General features: G+C 36.6%; 6 protein-coding genes across 6 annotated transcripts; 3 read left to right on the top strand and 3 right to left on the bottom strand.

Annotated features, from left to right (window-relative positions):
- Positions 1 to 4,779: 4,779 nt before the first annotated feature.
- Positions 4,780 to 5,915, bottom strand: Tsp_08536 (conserved hypothetical protein). The gene is made up of 3 exons (XM_003375502.1): positions 5,712 to 5,915; positions 5,104 to 5,162; positions 4,780 to 5,047 (listed from the first exon to the last, which is right to left on the bottom strand). Exons 1-3 carry the CDS (start codon positions 5,913 to 5,915, stop codon positions 4,780 to 4,782), a joined length of 531 nt encoding a protein of 176 aa, XP_003375550.1.
- Positions 5,916 to 6,188: 273 nt separating this feature from the next.
- Tsp_08535 (hypothetical protein) lies at positions 6,189 to 6,763 on the bottom strand. The gene is given in 3 exon segments (XM_003375501.1): positions 6,189 to 6,521; positions 6,565 to 6,672; positions 6,686 to 6,763. The coding sequence occupies 3 exon segments, from the start codon at positions 6,761 to 6,763 to the stop codon at positions 6,189 to 6,191; spliced, it is 519 nt and encodes a 172-aa protein (XP_003375549.1).
- Positions 6,764 to 6,877: 114 nt separating this feature from the next.
- Positions 6,878 to 7,346, bottom strand: Tsp_08534 (hypothetical protein). Its single transcript, XM_003375500.1, is given in 3 exon segments — positions 6,878 to 7,059; positions 7,070 to 7,245; positions 7,279 to 7,346. The coding sequence occupies 3 exon segments, from the start codon at positions 7,344 to 7,346 to the stop codon at positions 6,878 to 6,880; spliced, it is 426 nt and encodes a 141-aa protein (XP_003375548.1).
- Positions 7,347 to 7,514: 168 nt separating this feature from the next.
- Positions 7,515 to 7,921, top strand: Tsp_08533 (conserved hypothetical protein). Its single transcript, XM_003375499.1, has 2 exons — positions 7,515 to 7,538; positions 7,568 to 7,921. Exons 1-2 carry the CDS (start codon positions 7,515 to 7,517, stop codon positions 7,919 to 7,921), a joined length of 378 nt encoding a protein of 125 aa, XP_003375547.1.
- Positions 7,922 to 10,377: 2,456 nt separating this feature from the next.
- Positions 10,378 to 10,842, top strand: Tsp_08532 (hypothetical protein). Its single transcript, XM_003375498.1, has 2 exons — positions 10,378 to 10,558; positions 10,688 to 10,842. Exons 1-2 carry the CDS (start codon positions 10,378 to 10,380, stop codon positions 10,840 to 10,842), a joined length of 336 nt encoding a protein of 111 aa, XP_003375546.1.
- Positions 10,843 to 12,223: 1,381 nt separating this feature from the next.
- Tsp_08531 (transporter, major facilitator family) lies at positions 12,224 to 14,973 on the top strand. Its single transcript, XM_003375497.1, has 13 exons — positions 12,224 to 12,327; positions 12,733 to 12,766; positions 12,893 to 12,966; positions 13,261 to 13,408; positions 13,489 to 13,557; positions 13,619 to 13,715; positions 13,782 to 13,918; positions 13,993 to 14,091; positions 14,161 to 14,252; positions 14,326 to 14,421; positions 14,499 to 14,573; positions 14,631 to 14,724; positions 14,782 to 14,973. The coding sequence occupies exons 1-13, from the start codon at positions 12,224 to 12,226 to the stop codon at positions 14,971 to 14,973; spliced, it is 1,311 nt and encodes a 436-aa protein (XP_003375545.1).
- The last annotated feature ends 320 nt before the right edge of the window (positions 14,974 to 15,293 follow it).

Here is a 15,293-nt window from a genome sequence, read left to right as displayed (position 1 = left end):
CATTATGGTAAACTTTACTAACTGCTAAACGTTATTACGATTTCACTGTAATTTATAAAGTATTGTATGTAGAATGTAGAACAATTCCCTTTTGAGTCATGAATGCTTATCAGACTCTTCTTGATCTTTGTTAATCTAAATTCCTTTCCATTTCTGTTGTGTTATTATGATTTAAATCAATGTTCATCCATAATTGTCTATGGATTTGTTAGTGATTTTGTTTCAAGCTAAATTGCCGCCCTTTTACAACTGAATTTGCATACCTGAATATCAGCGGCAGCTGAACGATGAACATGCTGTTGATCTGAAATATTGCAAGGTTATTTTACTGAAAATTAGCAAACACATAATAAAAAGATTTTCCCCCAAAACTGATGTATTTGAAATACATTCAAAAATAGAGTAACCAACTATTATCCTTGTCGCTACAGCTGAGTCGTTCAGAAAAGCAGGGCACATTAAATAATCAATAATTCATAAATAACTTTGAAAATGCGTTTCAATAAGTTTAAACAACTGATGATGATATAGAAAATATGCGCTAAAATTACGTGCAAAGTAGATCGATTATTTTGTTATTATTCTGTAAAACAATACTTTCCATTTTCCCGGCAATTGAATTGTCCCTGAAATTACATTTCTCATACAGTATCCAATGCTTCATCATTAATCGTATGCTCATAGTGGAGATTGAGTTGCTTATAAATTGCATAAAGTGAAAATTCGTGTATATCCTGCAATCATGTAAATAAATCTGCCACATTTTTGTCGCCAGTACTTCTTTCTGATGGCGCATTTGTTCACATATTGTTCATGTGGATAACAAAGAAGCTATTTGAATTTAGATAATAGAGATGGAAATATTTGAAACAGTTTGATAAGGGTGTATGGCAAATAATTTTAATAAATAGAAATTTTCTCACCAAAAAAATCGTATAACTTCAGCAAAATTGATGCTGCTTTTGTTTATGCATTAAAGCAATTCTGATAATTTTGAAAATTTTTATTTAAACAATTTCATTCAATAATAACTAACAACGGTTCAGAAATATCATATATTCGAAACGATTCGTTTTGATTACAAAGTTTATTACAATGTTGCTGTTTACAATACTTTTACAGATATCAATATTGCTAAATTGGAGTTTTAGCAAATTTCTCACCAACCAAAATGAAACATGCATTAATATGATATTCAATTTCCTATCGAAGCATCGAGTGAGCTGATCCGAAGGTTAGCTGAAGGAAATTGAAATAAATATGTTAGTTTTCAACAGACATATTGCTCAAGTCCTGCAAATATACTATACCTGCACAGAAGCTTAGCTCAGTTGTAAAAAAATCTTACCTTTCAATTATCGATGATATTAAAGAGTAGAATTGAACGCTCAGCTTGTCTAGTGATCATCACGTTGATTTGCCGAATAGCTAACTGACCATGAAGAGAACATTCTGATATGTTGTATAAAAATGAGCAAGTGAATTATGCATATAGCACATCATATTACCTTTGATAGAATGAAGAACTTTGATAGCGTAATGCCTTTTCAAAGTCTAATAAACAGCTAGGAACAAGCCACGACTTTAATTATTTATTATTCTGGACCGTTTTCCAAATGCACGTCTATTATTGTTCGACTCTTAATTCGCAATGCAGTTCTAAAAAAATTCAAATAAATTCCACGCAATGACACATTAATTTCAGATAAATTCCTTTTCATCGCACCTTCTCTTATTTTAAACTGCTTGAATTATTTAAAATTGAACATAATTTGAACTGCAGGTTAGGCAAATGTAGCCAAGAGATGATGCAAAATATGTTTTTTAAATATAATCAAATAAAACTATAATCATTACTATTATTATTAAAAAGATTAGTTCGATATCAATTAAAAACTGTATGCTTTTAATGACGCGCAAGTAACATTGATATAAATTTAAAGGATGTTTTTCGAAAATTGAATGCTGAAATTTTTTCAGTAAAAAATTATAAATAAAAAGTGCAATTAATCATTTCCTGATATTTTCGTGAAGTAAATAAACCTACAATTAACATATTCGACTGACTAACCAATGTCTTTGATCTTATTTGTGTGTCTTTGTCAACATTTTTTAGATTTGCATTGTTTGTGAGCTGCTTTACCTGATATGGAAAATGTCAAATGTCCCCTTTTTTAATATCTATTATAGCGTTAGATGTAATGAAAGTTTTCAACTATTTGATTATCTGCATTCATACAGTGTCAACGGATGTTCACATATTTGACTAATTTACTTAACTAGGTGTGTGGCGCTGAACAGCGTGCTATTGCTGCAATATGCGCTCTGTTAAAAAAATTTCATCACAATAATGGGATATTTTCCAAGAGGAACAAATTTGATCAATCAAATCAGCGTGAATTAAACAAGTCAATGATGCATGGATAGCAAATTTTCCGTTCAGCAACTGTGCATTCCTTGTTGAGCAAAATCGGTGCCGGCAGGTATTGTGACACTAATCAAGTGCAGTTTGTTTATTATTGACAAGCTCAACGCGCATCCGCATAAATGCATCCGAAGAGCACCTCAAACATCTGGTCGTTTTTATATTTCACTTTACACTGTAAACTTGCCAATGATGCGATGATAACTTTGCAAACTGCTAAAGTGGTGCACTAATTTTCAAATTGCGCATTTCACAGCAATGAATCGTACTAACAAATCTACTATATAATTGAATTGAATTGAATTGAACAGAATAAAGCAATTTCTGCTTTTAAATGTTTCTAATCCTATGGTAACATTTATTTACATCGAACACTCTCATCAATTAGCAGTAGGCCAATTTTACTATTTGTTTTACTTTCAACTATTCCAATTATCAATAAAAAATCAAGCAACCCACTCACCCCTGTGTAAAGTTCATAAAATCGCAAAATCTTCCCACCCTCGAGAAATTTTTTCCTCTTCAACAACAACAACAATGATAATAATAAATGTTGAAAAAGAAATAATTTCATTATTTATTGTAAATCTGCTTCAATTTTATGAATCCATGCATCATCATTTTTTTTCACTCAATTCACATCATATAAAAAAAATGACAGAAGTAAAAATGCAATTGTCACATGCACAAATTCTTACTTGCTTCTCATGTGAGACTTGTAACGTCGTAGGGTACATAACTATATTGAGTACCAACAAGACTGGCAAGATCGCAAAGTAAAACAATGACAGCCATCAAATTTATTCATACAGCATTATTGGGAATTCAGGTACAATAACGTGCTTTACTGTAATGGGTTAAATATTTATGCTACAAGACTAAATAGCAACAATCAACACAAAACAACAACAACAATATAAAATCTTACTGAAATTTTAATTTTGTAAAAAATGTATCCATTCAATTTTATAAAACTGCAAAAACTTCCAAATCTCTAAACACAGAAAAATAATAATAATTTTGATGAATAAAATCTGTTCTGTGAAAAACATGAAATGAACGTTTACGTTGTTACTTCATTTTCGAAAAGATTTCACAAGTCTGCTATAAATCTGCAGCAGAAACGAAAAGCCAAAACATGCATACAAAGATTCAAATATTTATATAATAATATATTATGGTGTAAAACATAAAATATAGGAAAACATAATCATATTTAACCCTTTGAAGACTAATATCCATTAAATTTCTGCCACACTCCATCAAAAACAGCCTTCTACAGCAGTGTTTCCCAAACTTTTTCAGGCTATCTCCCCCTTGAAAGACATATATTTTTCAAACGCCCCCCTAAATTATTGTCAAAAAAATAATGAATTTTCAAACAGACTGTTTATTCAAATCGAGTGTTCTTTCAAAAATAATCATACAGTGAGCAAATAATTAATGTGATGGATGGAGTTGGTGCATTGCGACTAATCCGTCTACATTGGGTTCAATGTTGGTAAGGAACAGTTGTAAATTACCACGTTTGGCGATTTGCAGTTGGCTTCTTTTAGTTGTTAGAAAATCAGTGACCACACTGAAGCCACGTTCAACTAAATAGGAAGATAAGAAAGCGAGTAGGAACTTTCTTACTATTCTCCATAAACTGGGATAGAGGTCAGATATTTGTTTTTGCAACCAGAAAGAATGATATCCGTTCTTAAACTTCGGCTTTAACTATTTCATTGGTTTGTAAATCAATTAATTACTCTTCTAATTCCATTTCGACCTCATCAGTGTTTGAAAATGGGTCTATCGCCCAATTTGGAATCTTCATTTTGAGAATATCTTGAAATCGTTCTTGCATGTCCTTTTGTAGAACATCTAAATGATCACAATAGATTTGAATGTCATCGTCGTGTACTCATCCATTTTCCCTGAGTGCAGCAACGCTTGGAAATTGATAAAATTCTCTACTCCCAAGGTTGCGTTTGAACAAAGCCAGCTTTGATGTGAAGGATGAAGTGACAGATCTCGTCTTTATTAGATGAAGTTCGCTTCCTTGCAGTTGTAGATTAAGTTTATTAAACTTGGAAAATAAATCAGCCATATATGCCATGTCACTTTTGCACTTCTTCAAGCTGTCTCTCAGTGAAGGGTCTTTGTTTTGAAAGAATTCCAAAATGGTTTCAAAAAGCTCATAAAAGCGACTTAAAGAAGCACCTTTCGATAACCACCGGACTTCAGTGTGCGACTGAATTCTTCGTCATTTTGTTCGTACAACTAACTGGCTGAATAATCTGTCATTTAAAGGAATGCTTCTGATTTTGTTTATTGCCGCCATGACGTATCCCAAAGAGCAGTGCAAACGTTCAGTAAAGTGCTTTGCAACTAGATGTTGTCTTTGAATTACGCAATGCACCGCCAGTACATCCGGCACTGAGTCTTTCAGGTATGCGATGAATCCACGGTGGCAACCTACCATTGCCGGTGCGCAATCTGTTGCGACCGCTAGCAAATTCGTAAGGGGAATCTCTTTTTACGGCAAGAAATATCGTTCCTCTTGTTGTGTCTATTTCCAACGGCTTCGCAAACAGTAACTCTTCATTTCTTTTGTAGAATTCATTCATGTATAATCTACTGTAGAAAAAAATTCAATAGTGACAATCACGTAAGGCTTCCTCTATAGTTCTTACCGCATTTTACGAAATTCAGTTAAGCAAGAACAACCGTTAAATGATTGTCCTTCGTAGAGCTTAAACAATACCGATTCCTACCACAACCTCTTCTTCCGTTTCCTAGATCACTCGAGTAATATAATAATATCTACTCACACGTAATGGAAACAGAATAACACAAGGTTTCAAAGGTCAAACTTGGGAAAGCAACGAAAATGGACACAGAATGACAAACGCAAACTGTTCACGACACTCACAGTTCGTTCAATTCTGATTATCTTCAAAAACAAGGGATACAGTACGGTGCTAAATGATGATCAGGTATAAATGTATCGTTTTGTCTTTTACATCTACAGTTATGACTTTCGGGCGTTATAATTTTGATTTTTACATGTCCATATAACATATGCAGCCACACAGCGCAATCCAAAGCAGAATCCACATATCGCGAAATGCAGCTTGTTTGTCCCTTTTCACTTGCGCAGCTTTCGTACTGGTGGTCTCATCAAATCAGCAAAATCTCAGCAGATTTTAAAATCTGTTTTCGGTCATAACGGATCGAACAATTCGTCTTCCGTTATTCACAGACCAGAGAACCATTGGCCATCGTTGGATGCTACGCTTACAAGATGATCTAGAGTAGCCACACCGGATTTCATTTCATTATAAAACAGTACAAGATCCAGCTTTCCTTGTTGATTTTCTCGTACTGCTTCATCGTAGTGCATCGTCGACAACAGCAGTACGCAATTCTTTCGTTTCAGAATGTAGCTTACAGGAGTGAGCTGTCGACGGAAATAAAATAATGACCAGTCCATTTTTCGAGTCATATCTTCGGTTATTTCGCTGATGGTGCTTCTTTTCTGTTCTTCCGCAATGTTCCCACAATCGTCGTTTTCTTAGACAATAGATCTTCCGCCAATGGTATGCTTGTAAAAAAATTATCCATTGTTATATTTCTTCCTTTTCCGCATCAGGGTATCACTAAAACCGTTTCACCACATCAGCAACATCCATTCGTGCTTTCCGGCCTGGCTATCTGCCCACGTCAATTTCTTCGGCCAAAGGGTACGATGTTTCGCCATCACAATACCAAAATATTGTTATCCCATATTTGCCGGTTTGTATCGCATGCATTGTATTTGTATTTGACGGTTGGAAATCTGCTTCGTCCGCGCGTTGACACAAGCTGCTCTTTCATCAGTCAAGAATGCAGATAGGTTGTAGAGATTTTTCAAATTTGTTTGAAACATTGTCCACATATCGCGAAATGTAGCTTCTTTGTCCCTTTTCACTTGCGCAGCTTTTGTACTGGTGATCTCATCAAATCGGCAAAATGTCAGCAGATTTTTAAATCTGTTTTCCGTCATTACGGATCGAACAATTCGTCTTCCGTTATTCACAGACCAAAGTTCAGGTACCGATTCATCGGATGACTTGAAAATACCGGAAATGATAAACAAACCAATGAATGCATACATCTATCTCTTCTTCATCGGTTGGCTTCCACGATTTCAACGCATCGGGATGATTTTCATTCCACTCCTTATGGATTGACTTTTTCCGCTTTCTTATTTGTGTTCTGGACTATCAAGTTCACCATTGCGGGAGTGATGAGCAGTTTTAAAGCATCTCCAGGGCATTGAATACCAGATGTAGTTCTAAGCACCGCAAACATCTCACGTAATAAATTATGTGAAAGTGTCTGCGTTGCAGAAGGCACTGTGGTAGTCCAAGCACGACCAGATGTGCATGTAAATTCATTACTTTCAGCAGCAGCTACCCGCGTAGGTTATGTATCAGGTAATTGATCGGAAACAGATGCAGAAGAAGCAACGACGTGATGCGGCCACCGTCGTTCCATTTGGTGTGCGGTGATTTCCTTGGGGACGTTCTGCACTCTGTCCTTATCACAGACACCTTCATGTCCTCTTCCATGGGCGTAGCGAGCGAGTTCGCCTGCCGTTGAGCGAACTCAAAGAACTTCCTTTTCTTCTGAATCGGACCCTATCTTCATGTCCCATGCCCTTAGCAGGGCAGGGGGCAATTTCTCCCTCAACATCGGCATCACGGCCTCGCTCACTGGGAAGTGGCCAGTGAACGGATCCTTGTCCAATACCTGAAGAGCCTTCGACACCTTCTCCAGTCGTCTGCCGCGTGCTGATGTTCTTCTCCTTCCAGGTCTTGCTCTACTTGGGCCTGAAGTGCGTCTGACGCGCGGTAGAGCTCTTCCGTAATAGAGAGCTGCTCCTAGATTTCATAAACGTCGGCTGACCCCAAGCACAATTCTTCAAGCTCCGCCAATAGCCTAGTAAACCGGTTCTTGTTGGCGCTGAGCTTCTAGGAACGGGCCTTCGCAGTGGACGCCATTAGCCTTCTCTATCCGTAGGTAGCGTAGTTTCGACTCGAATCCGGCTCGGAGGACCAAAATGTACCGACGAGTTCAGCAGTCGGTAAGTGATGCTCAGGTACAATTTGTTAGACGTTCGCCAGGCAGGCAAATGACACTGGACTGTATAAATATGCGTCACCTTCTCGGACGTATGTTGATCTTCGGGTCCTCGATTCGTGGATGGCTTGTATCGTTATCGTTCACCAATACTCGTTCCTTGTTACTACTCCACTATACGCGGCGGCACTCTCCATAGTCATACATAGAGCCCCGGGGTCAGGGGCTCGGCGGGTGGCTAACGCGAAGCGCCAATGGGCAGCTCGCTCGCCGCGAGGAGTGCGCGCCATCTGCGGCGCCGATCTAAATTACCGTTGGCTGCCAGTAGGCTACCAGGGTTCGGATCCTTTGATCTCCGCTTTGTCCACGGCGCCGTTGGCCATTTAGCGGCTCCGTTGCAACGGCCGCTCCTCCGGGTCATCTGATGACCCGCCGCCAGAATTGTTTGCGCAAGAAGCCGTTATTCGGCTAACCGAAAGGGGCCTCTTATGACCCCGACCCCGGGTCCATAAACGCCGAGATAGTGATCTACCGGGCAGTGAGCGCGTATTGTTCCTGACCCACCCGGTGCGCACCAACTCACGGGTGGGTCACACCGACGAGGTCGGTGCCGTTCCGTCCAGAACAAACGTTGGCTATGTTGCATTTTTCGCCAAGAAAAGGCTTAAAAATTACAAAAATGAAACATATGTTAATAAAAACATATACAGTATTCCTCATACTATCTATTGAAACAAATTCAATTTCTGTGTTGAATTTTTATAAACAATACTGACATACGCTACCTTGTAAAAAGAAAACATTTATACTCACGAAATTTAATGCCAATATAAATTTTGCAAAAGCTCAATCAATCATCATATAGTCTTTGACAGCAACATTCATCTCATTTATTCGCGTTTCAGCTTGTTTTTCAGCTATGCCAAAACTGATTTTATTTATAAACGCGAATATGAAAAATGATACTTTCAATTTGAAAACAGCATGAACTTTACAAAACCTAACTGATAATTTTTTTACAACATGCAAACATCGATTAAGCATGCGGAAATTGGTAAATATTTACACTTCACCTACAGTGCTACTTGTAAAATGGTTTACAAACTAATTTGACTCGCTTGCTTATTCTAAACGGTTTAAACATCATCAAAGAAATAATCGGAATATGTTAAAGTGTTACTGCCAAGGCTATACAGGAAAAAGTCCACTCAGACAACATGTGATACACTAATGACAACTGAACTTAAATTGCATTCCACCCCTTAAATAAAACGTCACGAATAACTACATCAGAAAGTAAACAAGAATAAACTGGGAAGATATTGATAACAAATTTAAAAATTAATAAATATAAACTTACATATTTGGATAGCAAGCAAAAGTGAAATTTTTGACAAACATTTATTCACAAACTCCAAAAATGCTACAAAAAAACTACAAACTGAAAGTCAAGCATTATTTACAATTTTTCAAAAGTTCCATTCCATTACATATTGCTAAGCATGGATTTCCAGAGAAAGTTTACCATTTACAAAGATGAAACTCATTTTTATTAACTTGAGCATAATTTTAATTAAAAAATTTTCCATTTTCTTAAGTACACTTTCTTGCTGAACAAATCGTACTTTGCAAGGCATTTTATGTTAAAACTATATTACACGGACTATTTTTAAACAATAGAAACTATATTTTTGATACGTATTTACGTAATTAACAATTTTCAGTTCAAATTGACTACCTATTGAGTTGTTCTACTGAAAAATACTGCCACCAAGTTAATGTTATAGAGCGAAATTTTTATGACGTCAATTTGCTACATCAGTCCAGGAAAATTTTTTCACCACTTCATCATTAATATGAAAACAACACAGATGGACGAAGAGTGCTCAGTGTGTGTGGAACTCTTTTTATGCTGAACTTGCACGAACAGCAAATTTGTTAAGCATGTTGTTGAGCGAACGTTGCATGATGGATGAATGCGCATGTCGTCAAGGTACGAAATTGGAATTTATATTCTAGTGAGAAATAAAAAACCAGAAAGCTTTAACAATTTAAAATCAAATAACTGATAGCACACATCAATCAAAACCAACGGACGCAACGCTGATAGCTGTTGATACAATTTACATAGAACACACAGAGCGAGCTGTTCAAATGAGCACGCGGAAAAGTTATTGGCGAACATTATCCATCGTTGAAATTAATTTTTAAAGATAAGTTTTGACCACCAATAGAAAATTGAAGCTTGATGGAATTCAAATTATTTTGCCAGCCTACGTACAGTATAACATAATAAGTACCTAATTTTCATCAATAAATAATTGAGCACTTGAAGTAAAGCAGAAAAAGAGAAAACAAGTTTCCTTTACATAACAATTAAACGACCATATGCGCAGTATTTGATGTGCTGAAAAATTGTAATACTTTTCATTTCACAAAAAAAATTTACAAAAATTACATTTTTTCAAAGTTCACTTACAATGTCGAATTTCCGCTCATCGCAGTTCAAACAATACCCGACAAACGTTTATTTTTGAAAATTTCAAACTGTCACTGGCTGTCAATTTAAATTCAAATTATTTTACGTTACGAGGTTGGATTGAACGTTCAAAGTGACATGCAATTCCGTTTGATACGGTGGGGTGGAACCGGGTCGGCGGATACGTGGATTGAAAATTTTCACTTTGAAAATCATCTCGCATGCGCACTCGTGAAAAAAACAATATAATAAACCTAATAATTCTCAAAATTAATTTAACATTAAAAATGTTTTAAAATTTATTTTAATTTTTAGAAAAATTTTTTATACATAATTTTGAAAAAAATGCTAATAAAATTTGAAAATGTACCTGAGCGCAGATAATTTTGATCGTCGAAATGACGATCACTTTTTGACGATTCAAATGACAGATAACGACGACGACGACAACACACTGGTTATTGTTGTTGCTGGCAGAAACGCCGTTCACCGGTCGGTGTTCTCTTCATTTGATGACCTGTCGTCAGTTGAACAATCGGCACAGCGTTGGCGCTTTCAGGCTAATTTACACAATTGACCAATTGGAACTGTAGCTGAGATTAGCCAAGCAGAATCGGTTATCCATTGTTCTCAAACGAGGATCATAATATTATTAATAATATTAATAATAATAGTAATAATAAAACAACAGAAAAGAAAAAACAGAACAACATACAGGGCGTTGGACAATAAAAGACGGCACCGGTTGGTTGGGTCAGTGGAAGAGACTGGCGAAGAGAAGTTAGTGTGTGTCAGAAGCGAGCTAGTTAGCCAGTTGGATGGTGGTTAGCTAATAAGTGAAGCAGCATGGCCGGCGAAAAGTCGACCGTTGAGATCAAGATGAGTTCGATGAACGATAAAAGTGTGGATACCGCAAATGTTGGGAAAAAAGCAACCCCGGTGCCAATTTGGTCGAAGAGCAATTTGATGGTGCTCTGTGTACTCAGCATCACTTATTTCCTTGGGGCGACGTTGTTCGCTTGCATCGCACCGTTTTTCCCAATTGTGGTGAGTAGTAATGTTTGTTGTTGTTGTTGTTGTTGTTGATTTTCACCCTGCTAGCGTTGCTTAAAATAGCCAAGTATCTTATCTGTATGTATATATATATCCATTAGAAAACAAAAAAATGAAAAACAACTGCCTAGCTGACTTGTGAAATCGTATCTGCTCATAGTCGACTGTTTTGCTTTGTTAATTCAGCACTCCCAGTGTGTTCAATCACTACACTACACTACTTTATTACTTAGTCCATTTAGCTCAGTTGGGTCAACTAACTAACTAACTTGTCAAAGCTGGCGTTTTGTTAGAATAAACAAGCTGCTTGCTTGCTTGCTCGATTGCATGTTTGTTTAAGAAGGGAAATGCCATCATCATCATCATCATCATGGACGAGTGTGAATGAATTTTTAAAAATTACAATTCAAACTGGTAGAGGAAAAATGATTCCACTCTTCCACTCTCTCTCTCTATTTTAAGCAATAAAAAATTCACACATAAAAACCAACGAGCAAACAAAGCACATATTATTAGTGCTTGATTTCGTGTTTTTGTTACTTTTCTTTTTTTTTGACATTTCTCGTTGAGGTCAATTTCCTTTGCCATTTTTTTTCTCAGCAACGATAACCCCAATTTGCAGTGTGCATGTATTTATAACGTCATGTCAGTATAAATGGTGGAATTCATTTTTAATAAAAATAATTTATAGATGGATGCAATTCATACGTGCACTAGAATCCTTATCATCGTTTGCATCTTTCTCTTTGTATCTGTCAATCTTTCTCTCATTCTTTCCTGCTGCAACTGACTTGTTTCTGTTTATCGTTTGCATATTTTTTCTTCTTCTTGCACAAAATTGTTACAACGGTAGTTTCTTATTTTTGGAACATTTGTTTTCTGCTCAATTTAAATTGAAATAGCCAATTCATACGGATGAGCAACAGACGACAATATATCATTCATTAATGGCTCTCGTTCGGCAGTTCATTGGTGGAGAGTAGTAGAAGAAAGAGGCTGGCCTAGCCTTTGACAGTTTCTTTGGGCAAAGTTGACCGAACATATATGTATGTATGTATATATATATATATATGTGTATACATGCAACTGTAGAACAAACAGGTCTGCTTGATGGGGAAAAATGATACCTTTGCGAAGATGATTCCGCTAATAATAAAATGCCGAAATTAATTGCACTCGTGTCCAGTATGATGATCCAGTTTGAAAGTTTCGCTGTTTATGCAGGACAGCAGCAGTTCCAGAAAGAATCTTCAGAGCAGAAGTCAGTGGAATTATTATTATTATTGTCCAATGGTTGCTTTTATGACCGTTTTTCATTCATTTCACCTGAGAAAGCTTTGCCTTTTCTTTCACATCACACAAATACACACACAAACTTGCATTGAAGCGAGAAAAAAAAATTTACATCATGAGTTTTTTCCTATAAAATATATATTAAGAAAGTAACAAGAAAAACTTGTTGCAAACAAATGTGAATGAATGCAGCATAATTTAGCAAAATACAATCAAAGTGAACAAAATATAAGAAGCAACAATTCCTTTTTTTGCATAATGAAATTCGATAATGATCTTCTCTGCAAAAGCATTACTGTTGTTGTTGTTGTTGTTGTTGCATTATGATTTTGAAAAGCAACACGCTTGTTTTTGCTTTGCTTGATGTTTTCAGGCTAGAGGAAGAGGGGCCAGCGAAACAGAGATCGGTTTGGTTTTCGGCGTCATGCAGTTGGTCATCTTTCTTCTGTCCCCTCTTTGTGGAAAATATGTAATAATTTTTTTTTCATATTTCTTCAACTGAATGAAATTGAAAATTATTTCAATTTCTCCAGGCAAGTCACATCGGTATAAAGTTCATGTTTTCCGCTGGATTGTTCATCGCTGCTTGGACTGCAATTCTATTCGGGTAAATCTGAAATTTCCTCTTCAATCCACCAGCACTTCTTCTATGCTCACTTGCTTGATCATGACGTTCAACGTTTAATTTGAAAAAAGAAAATTCTTTTTCAAAAAAATAATCTAATCTATTTTAATCATCTTTTAAATTCAGTCATTCATTGAAAGCATTTAATTTATTTACATGCTGTATGCACTTGCACTGTTTTGAAATTAATCTATTATTTCAATGGAAAGCAATAAGTTCAATTTAAAATAAAAAAATTGGAATACAATAATAAATATGAACATACTTTATATTCAGACTTCTTGATATGTGCCCAATGGATTCGAGTTTCATCTCTTTGGGCATAGTGATCAGGGCTTTCGAAGGCGTCGGATCGGCCGCCTACATGACCGCCGCATTTTCCATTGTTGCACATCGATTTCCTGGAAAAGTGGCTACTGTTATTGTAAGAGGAAAAAATTTGTATTTCTTATTTTTGAAAAACTTATTCTCCTCCGTTATTATTGATGATCGATCACACTGCAGGGTATTTTGGAAGTGTTCAACGGTATGGGATTCATGCTTGGTCCACCACTTGGAGGAATTCTTTTCAAAGTAATTCAAAAATAAATAAATATACTCACGCAACCATTGAACGAACAAATGAAATTTTCAGCTTGGCAGTTTTCACTTGCCGTTCACCACATTTGGCTTGATCCTGCTAGCGTTTGCCGTTGTGTCGGTGTTTGTCGACACGGTTGACAATACTGAGGGTAGGTAATTGATATTTTCACACAGCACTGAAAATAATACTGTGAGAAATTATCCTTGAATTTCAGAACTGATGCCAGTCGTTGGAAAAAATGCCTGGCTGTTGGTCTTCAAGCCAGATTTATTCTTGGCATTGTTCAGCATTTTCGTCGGCATGATGACCATTTCTTTCTTCGATCCAACTCTGGCTCCGCATCTTGAAGTTGTAAGTAAAAATAAAAAAGAGAAAAAAATTGAATTCCCTTACCTATCCTCTCTATATTAAAAAAATCCATACAGCTTAATCTCGAACCAGAAGTGCTTGGGTTGTTGTTTTTGTTGCTGTCGGCCACTTACTCGCTCACGTCACCACTGGTCGGTATAATTGTGGACAAATGGGTTTGTTGTTGTGATGAGGATTTTTTTCTTTCTTCCTTCCTTTTCACAAATATTCAATTCTCTTTTCAGCATTGTACGTTACAAGTGATGGCTTTTGGATTCTTCATCTCTGGTATTAGCATTCTGCTGATTGGTCCCGTTCCATATTTGCCTTTAGAATTGTAAGCGTGCAAATAAATATGTAGAAAAACTGACTAACCACCAAATTACAACAAGTTATTTATTCGCTCGCAGATCGTTGACCAACGTTTGCATTGGACAAGCGATCTACGGATGCGGACTGGGAATTACAGTAGTGACGTCGTACCATTACTGCTTGCATTCAACCCTGTAAGTTCAATTTTGAATTGATTTTGTCACCGTTAGGAGATGAAATTATAATACATCAATGTCATTTTAATTTCCAGCAAACATGGCTATCCGAATAATTTCTCAACCTACGCGTTGGTATCCGGCTTCTATACGTCTGCGTTTTCGCTAGGGTTTGTCTTGTCCTTTGATATGAAAATTGTGGAAAAGTGAAATGGAAACTTTTTCAGGGCATTCGTCGGACCAACTTTGGGTGGTTTGTTGGTCGATTTGATCGGTTTTCCGTGGACTTCTTCACACGTAGCCACACTGAATTTGATCATGGTAATTTTTAATGCGCGCGGAAGTTGCACCTTTTTCCAACCGATTTATCTTTTGCAGATGATTTTTCCAATATTGTTCCTGTTTTGGGAAAACAAACGCGACAAGCAGTTTGCAGATGAGATGGCAAAACAACCACCAATCGCCACGGTCAGCAACAAGCAGACCGATATCCAGTACGAGATTGGACAACTGACCGTTGGCCAAGTTTTCCGGAGTCGGTCGAGACGGTTGATCATTGAGCGTTTCTGAACGCTTCGAACAAAAAAACCCAAAAGCCTGGTCATAATGTCGAACACAGAATCGACAAATCGAATCAATTATTTGGAAAAAGTGTGCGGACTCTGTGTATATATTCCTAGGTTTTATTACATTCGTGCGTTGAGATTATTCTTTTTTTCCTCATCATTGCCGACAGTTGCAGATTTTCAACATCTACTAGCAGATTTCAGCAGATAGATGACTTGCTGATCGGCGATGATCTTCTCTTATATTCCAACAAAACTCTCATACGTAATATTCTGTTTGTTTGAAAAAAAGAACTTTTCTTCTTGCCTTTTCTTGTTGTTTGG

This window comes from Trichinella spiralis (genome assembly GCF_000181795.1).
Source record: "Trichinella spiralis strain ISS 195 chromosome Unknown Scfld5, whole genome shotgun sequence".
In the NCBI taxonomy this organism is placed as follows: Eukaryota; Metazoa; Nematoda; class Enoplea; order Trichinellida; family Trichinellidae; genus Trichinella; species Trichinella spiralis.
This window is presented reverse-complemented; position numbering and strand designations above follow the sequence as displayed.

Bases quoted from the DNA above. Each gene is read 5' to 3' on its own strand.
- Tsp_08536 (XM_003375502.1), bottom strand. From the start codon at position 5,915: ATGACTCGAAAAATGGACTGGTCATTATTTTATTTCCGTCGACAGCTC. The intron at 5,163-5,711 runs GTAAGCGTAGCA...GTATTGTTTAAG, and splicing joins TGGCTACTCTAGATCATCTT to CTCTACGAAGGACAATCATT. The intron at 5,048-5,103 runs GTAAGAACTATA...TTTTTTCTACAG, and splicing joins ACTGAATTTCGTAAAATGCG to TAGATTATACATGAATGAAT.
- Tsp_08535 (XM_003375501.1), bottom strand. From the start codon at position 6,763: ATGTTTGCGGTGCTTAGAACTACATCTGGTATTCAATGCCCTGGAGAT. The intron at 6,522-6,564 runs GTATGCATTCAT...GGTATTTTCAAG, and splicing joins CCGATGAAGAAGAGATAGAT to TCATCCGATGAATCGGTACC.
- Tsp_08534 (XM_003375500.1), bottom strand. From the start codon at position 7,346: ATGAAATCTAGGAGCAGCTCTCTATTACGGAAGAGCTCTACCGCGCGT. The intron at 7,246-7,278 runs GTAGAGCAAGAC...GAAGAACATCAG, and splicing joins CAGACGCACTTCAGGCCCAA to CACGCGGCAGACGACTGGAG.
- Tsp_08533 (XM_003375499.1), top strand. From the start codon at position 7,515: ATGTACCGACGAGTTCAGCAGTCG. The intron at 7,539-7,567 runs GTAAGTGATGCT...ACAATTTGTTAG, and splicing joins ACCGACGAGTTCAGCAGTCG to ACGTTCGCCAGGCAGGCAAA.
- Tsp_08532 (XM_003375498.1), top strand. From the start codon at position 10,378: ATGTACCTGAGCGCAGATAATTTTGATCGTCGAAATGACGATCACTTT. The intron at 10,559-10,687 runs GTTGGCGCTTTC...TAATAATAATAG, and splicing joins AGTTGAACAATCGGCACAGC to TAATAATAAAACAACAGAAA.
- Tsp_08531 (XM_003375497.1), top strand. From the start codon at position 12,224: ATGCCGAAATTAATTGCACTCGTGTCCAGTATGATGATCCAGTTTGAA. The intron at 12,967-13,260 runs GTAAATCTGAAA...CTTTATATTCAG, and splicing joins TGGACTGCAATTCTATTCGG to ACTTCTTGATATGTGCCCAA. The intron at 14,253-14,325 runs GTAAGCGTGCAA...ATTCGCTCGCAG, and splicing joins CCATATTTGCCTTTAGAATT to ATCGTTGACCAACGTTTGCA.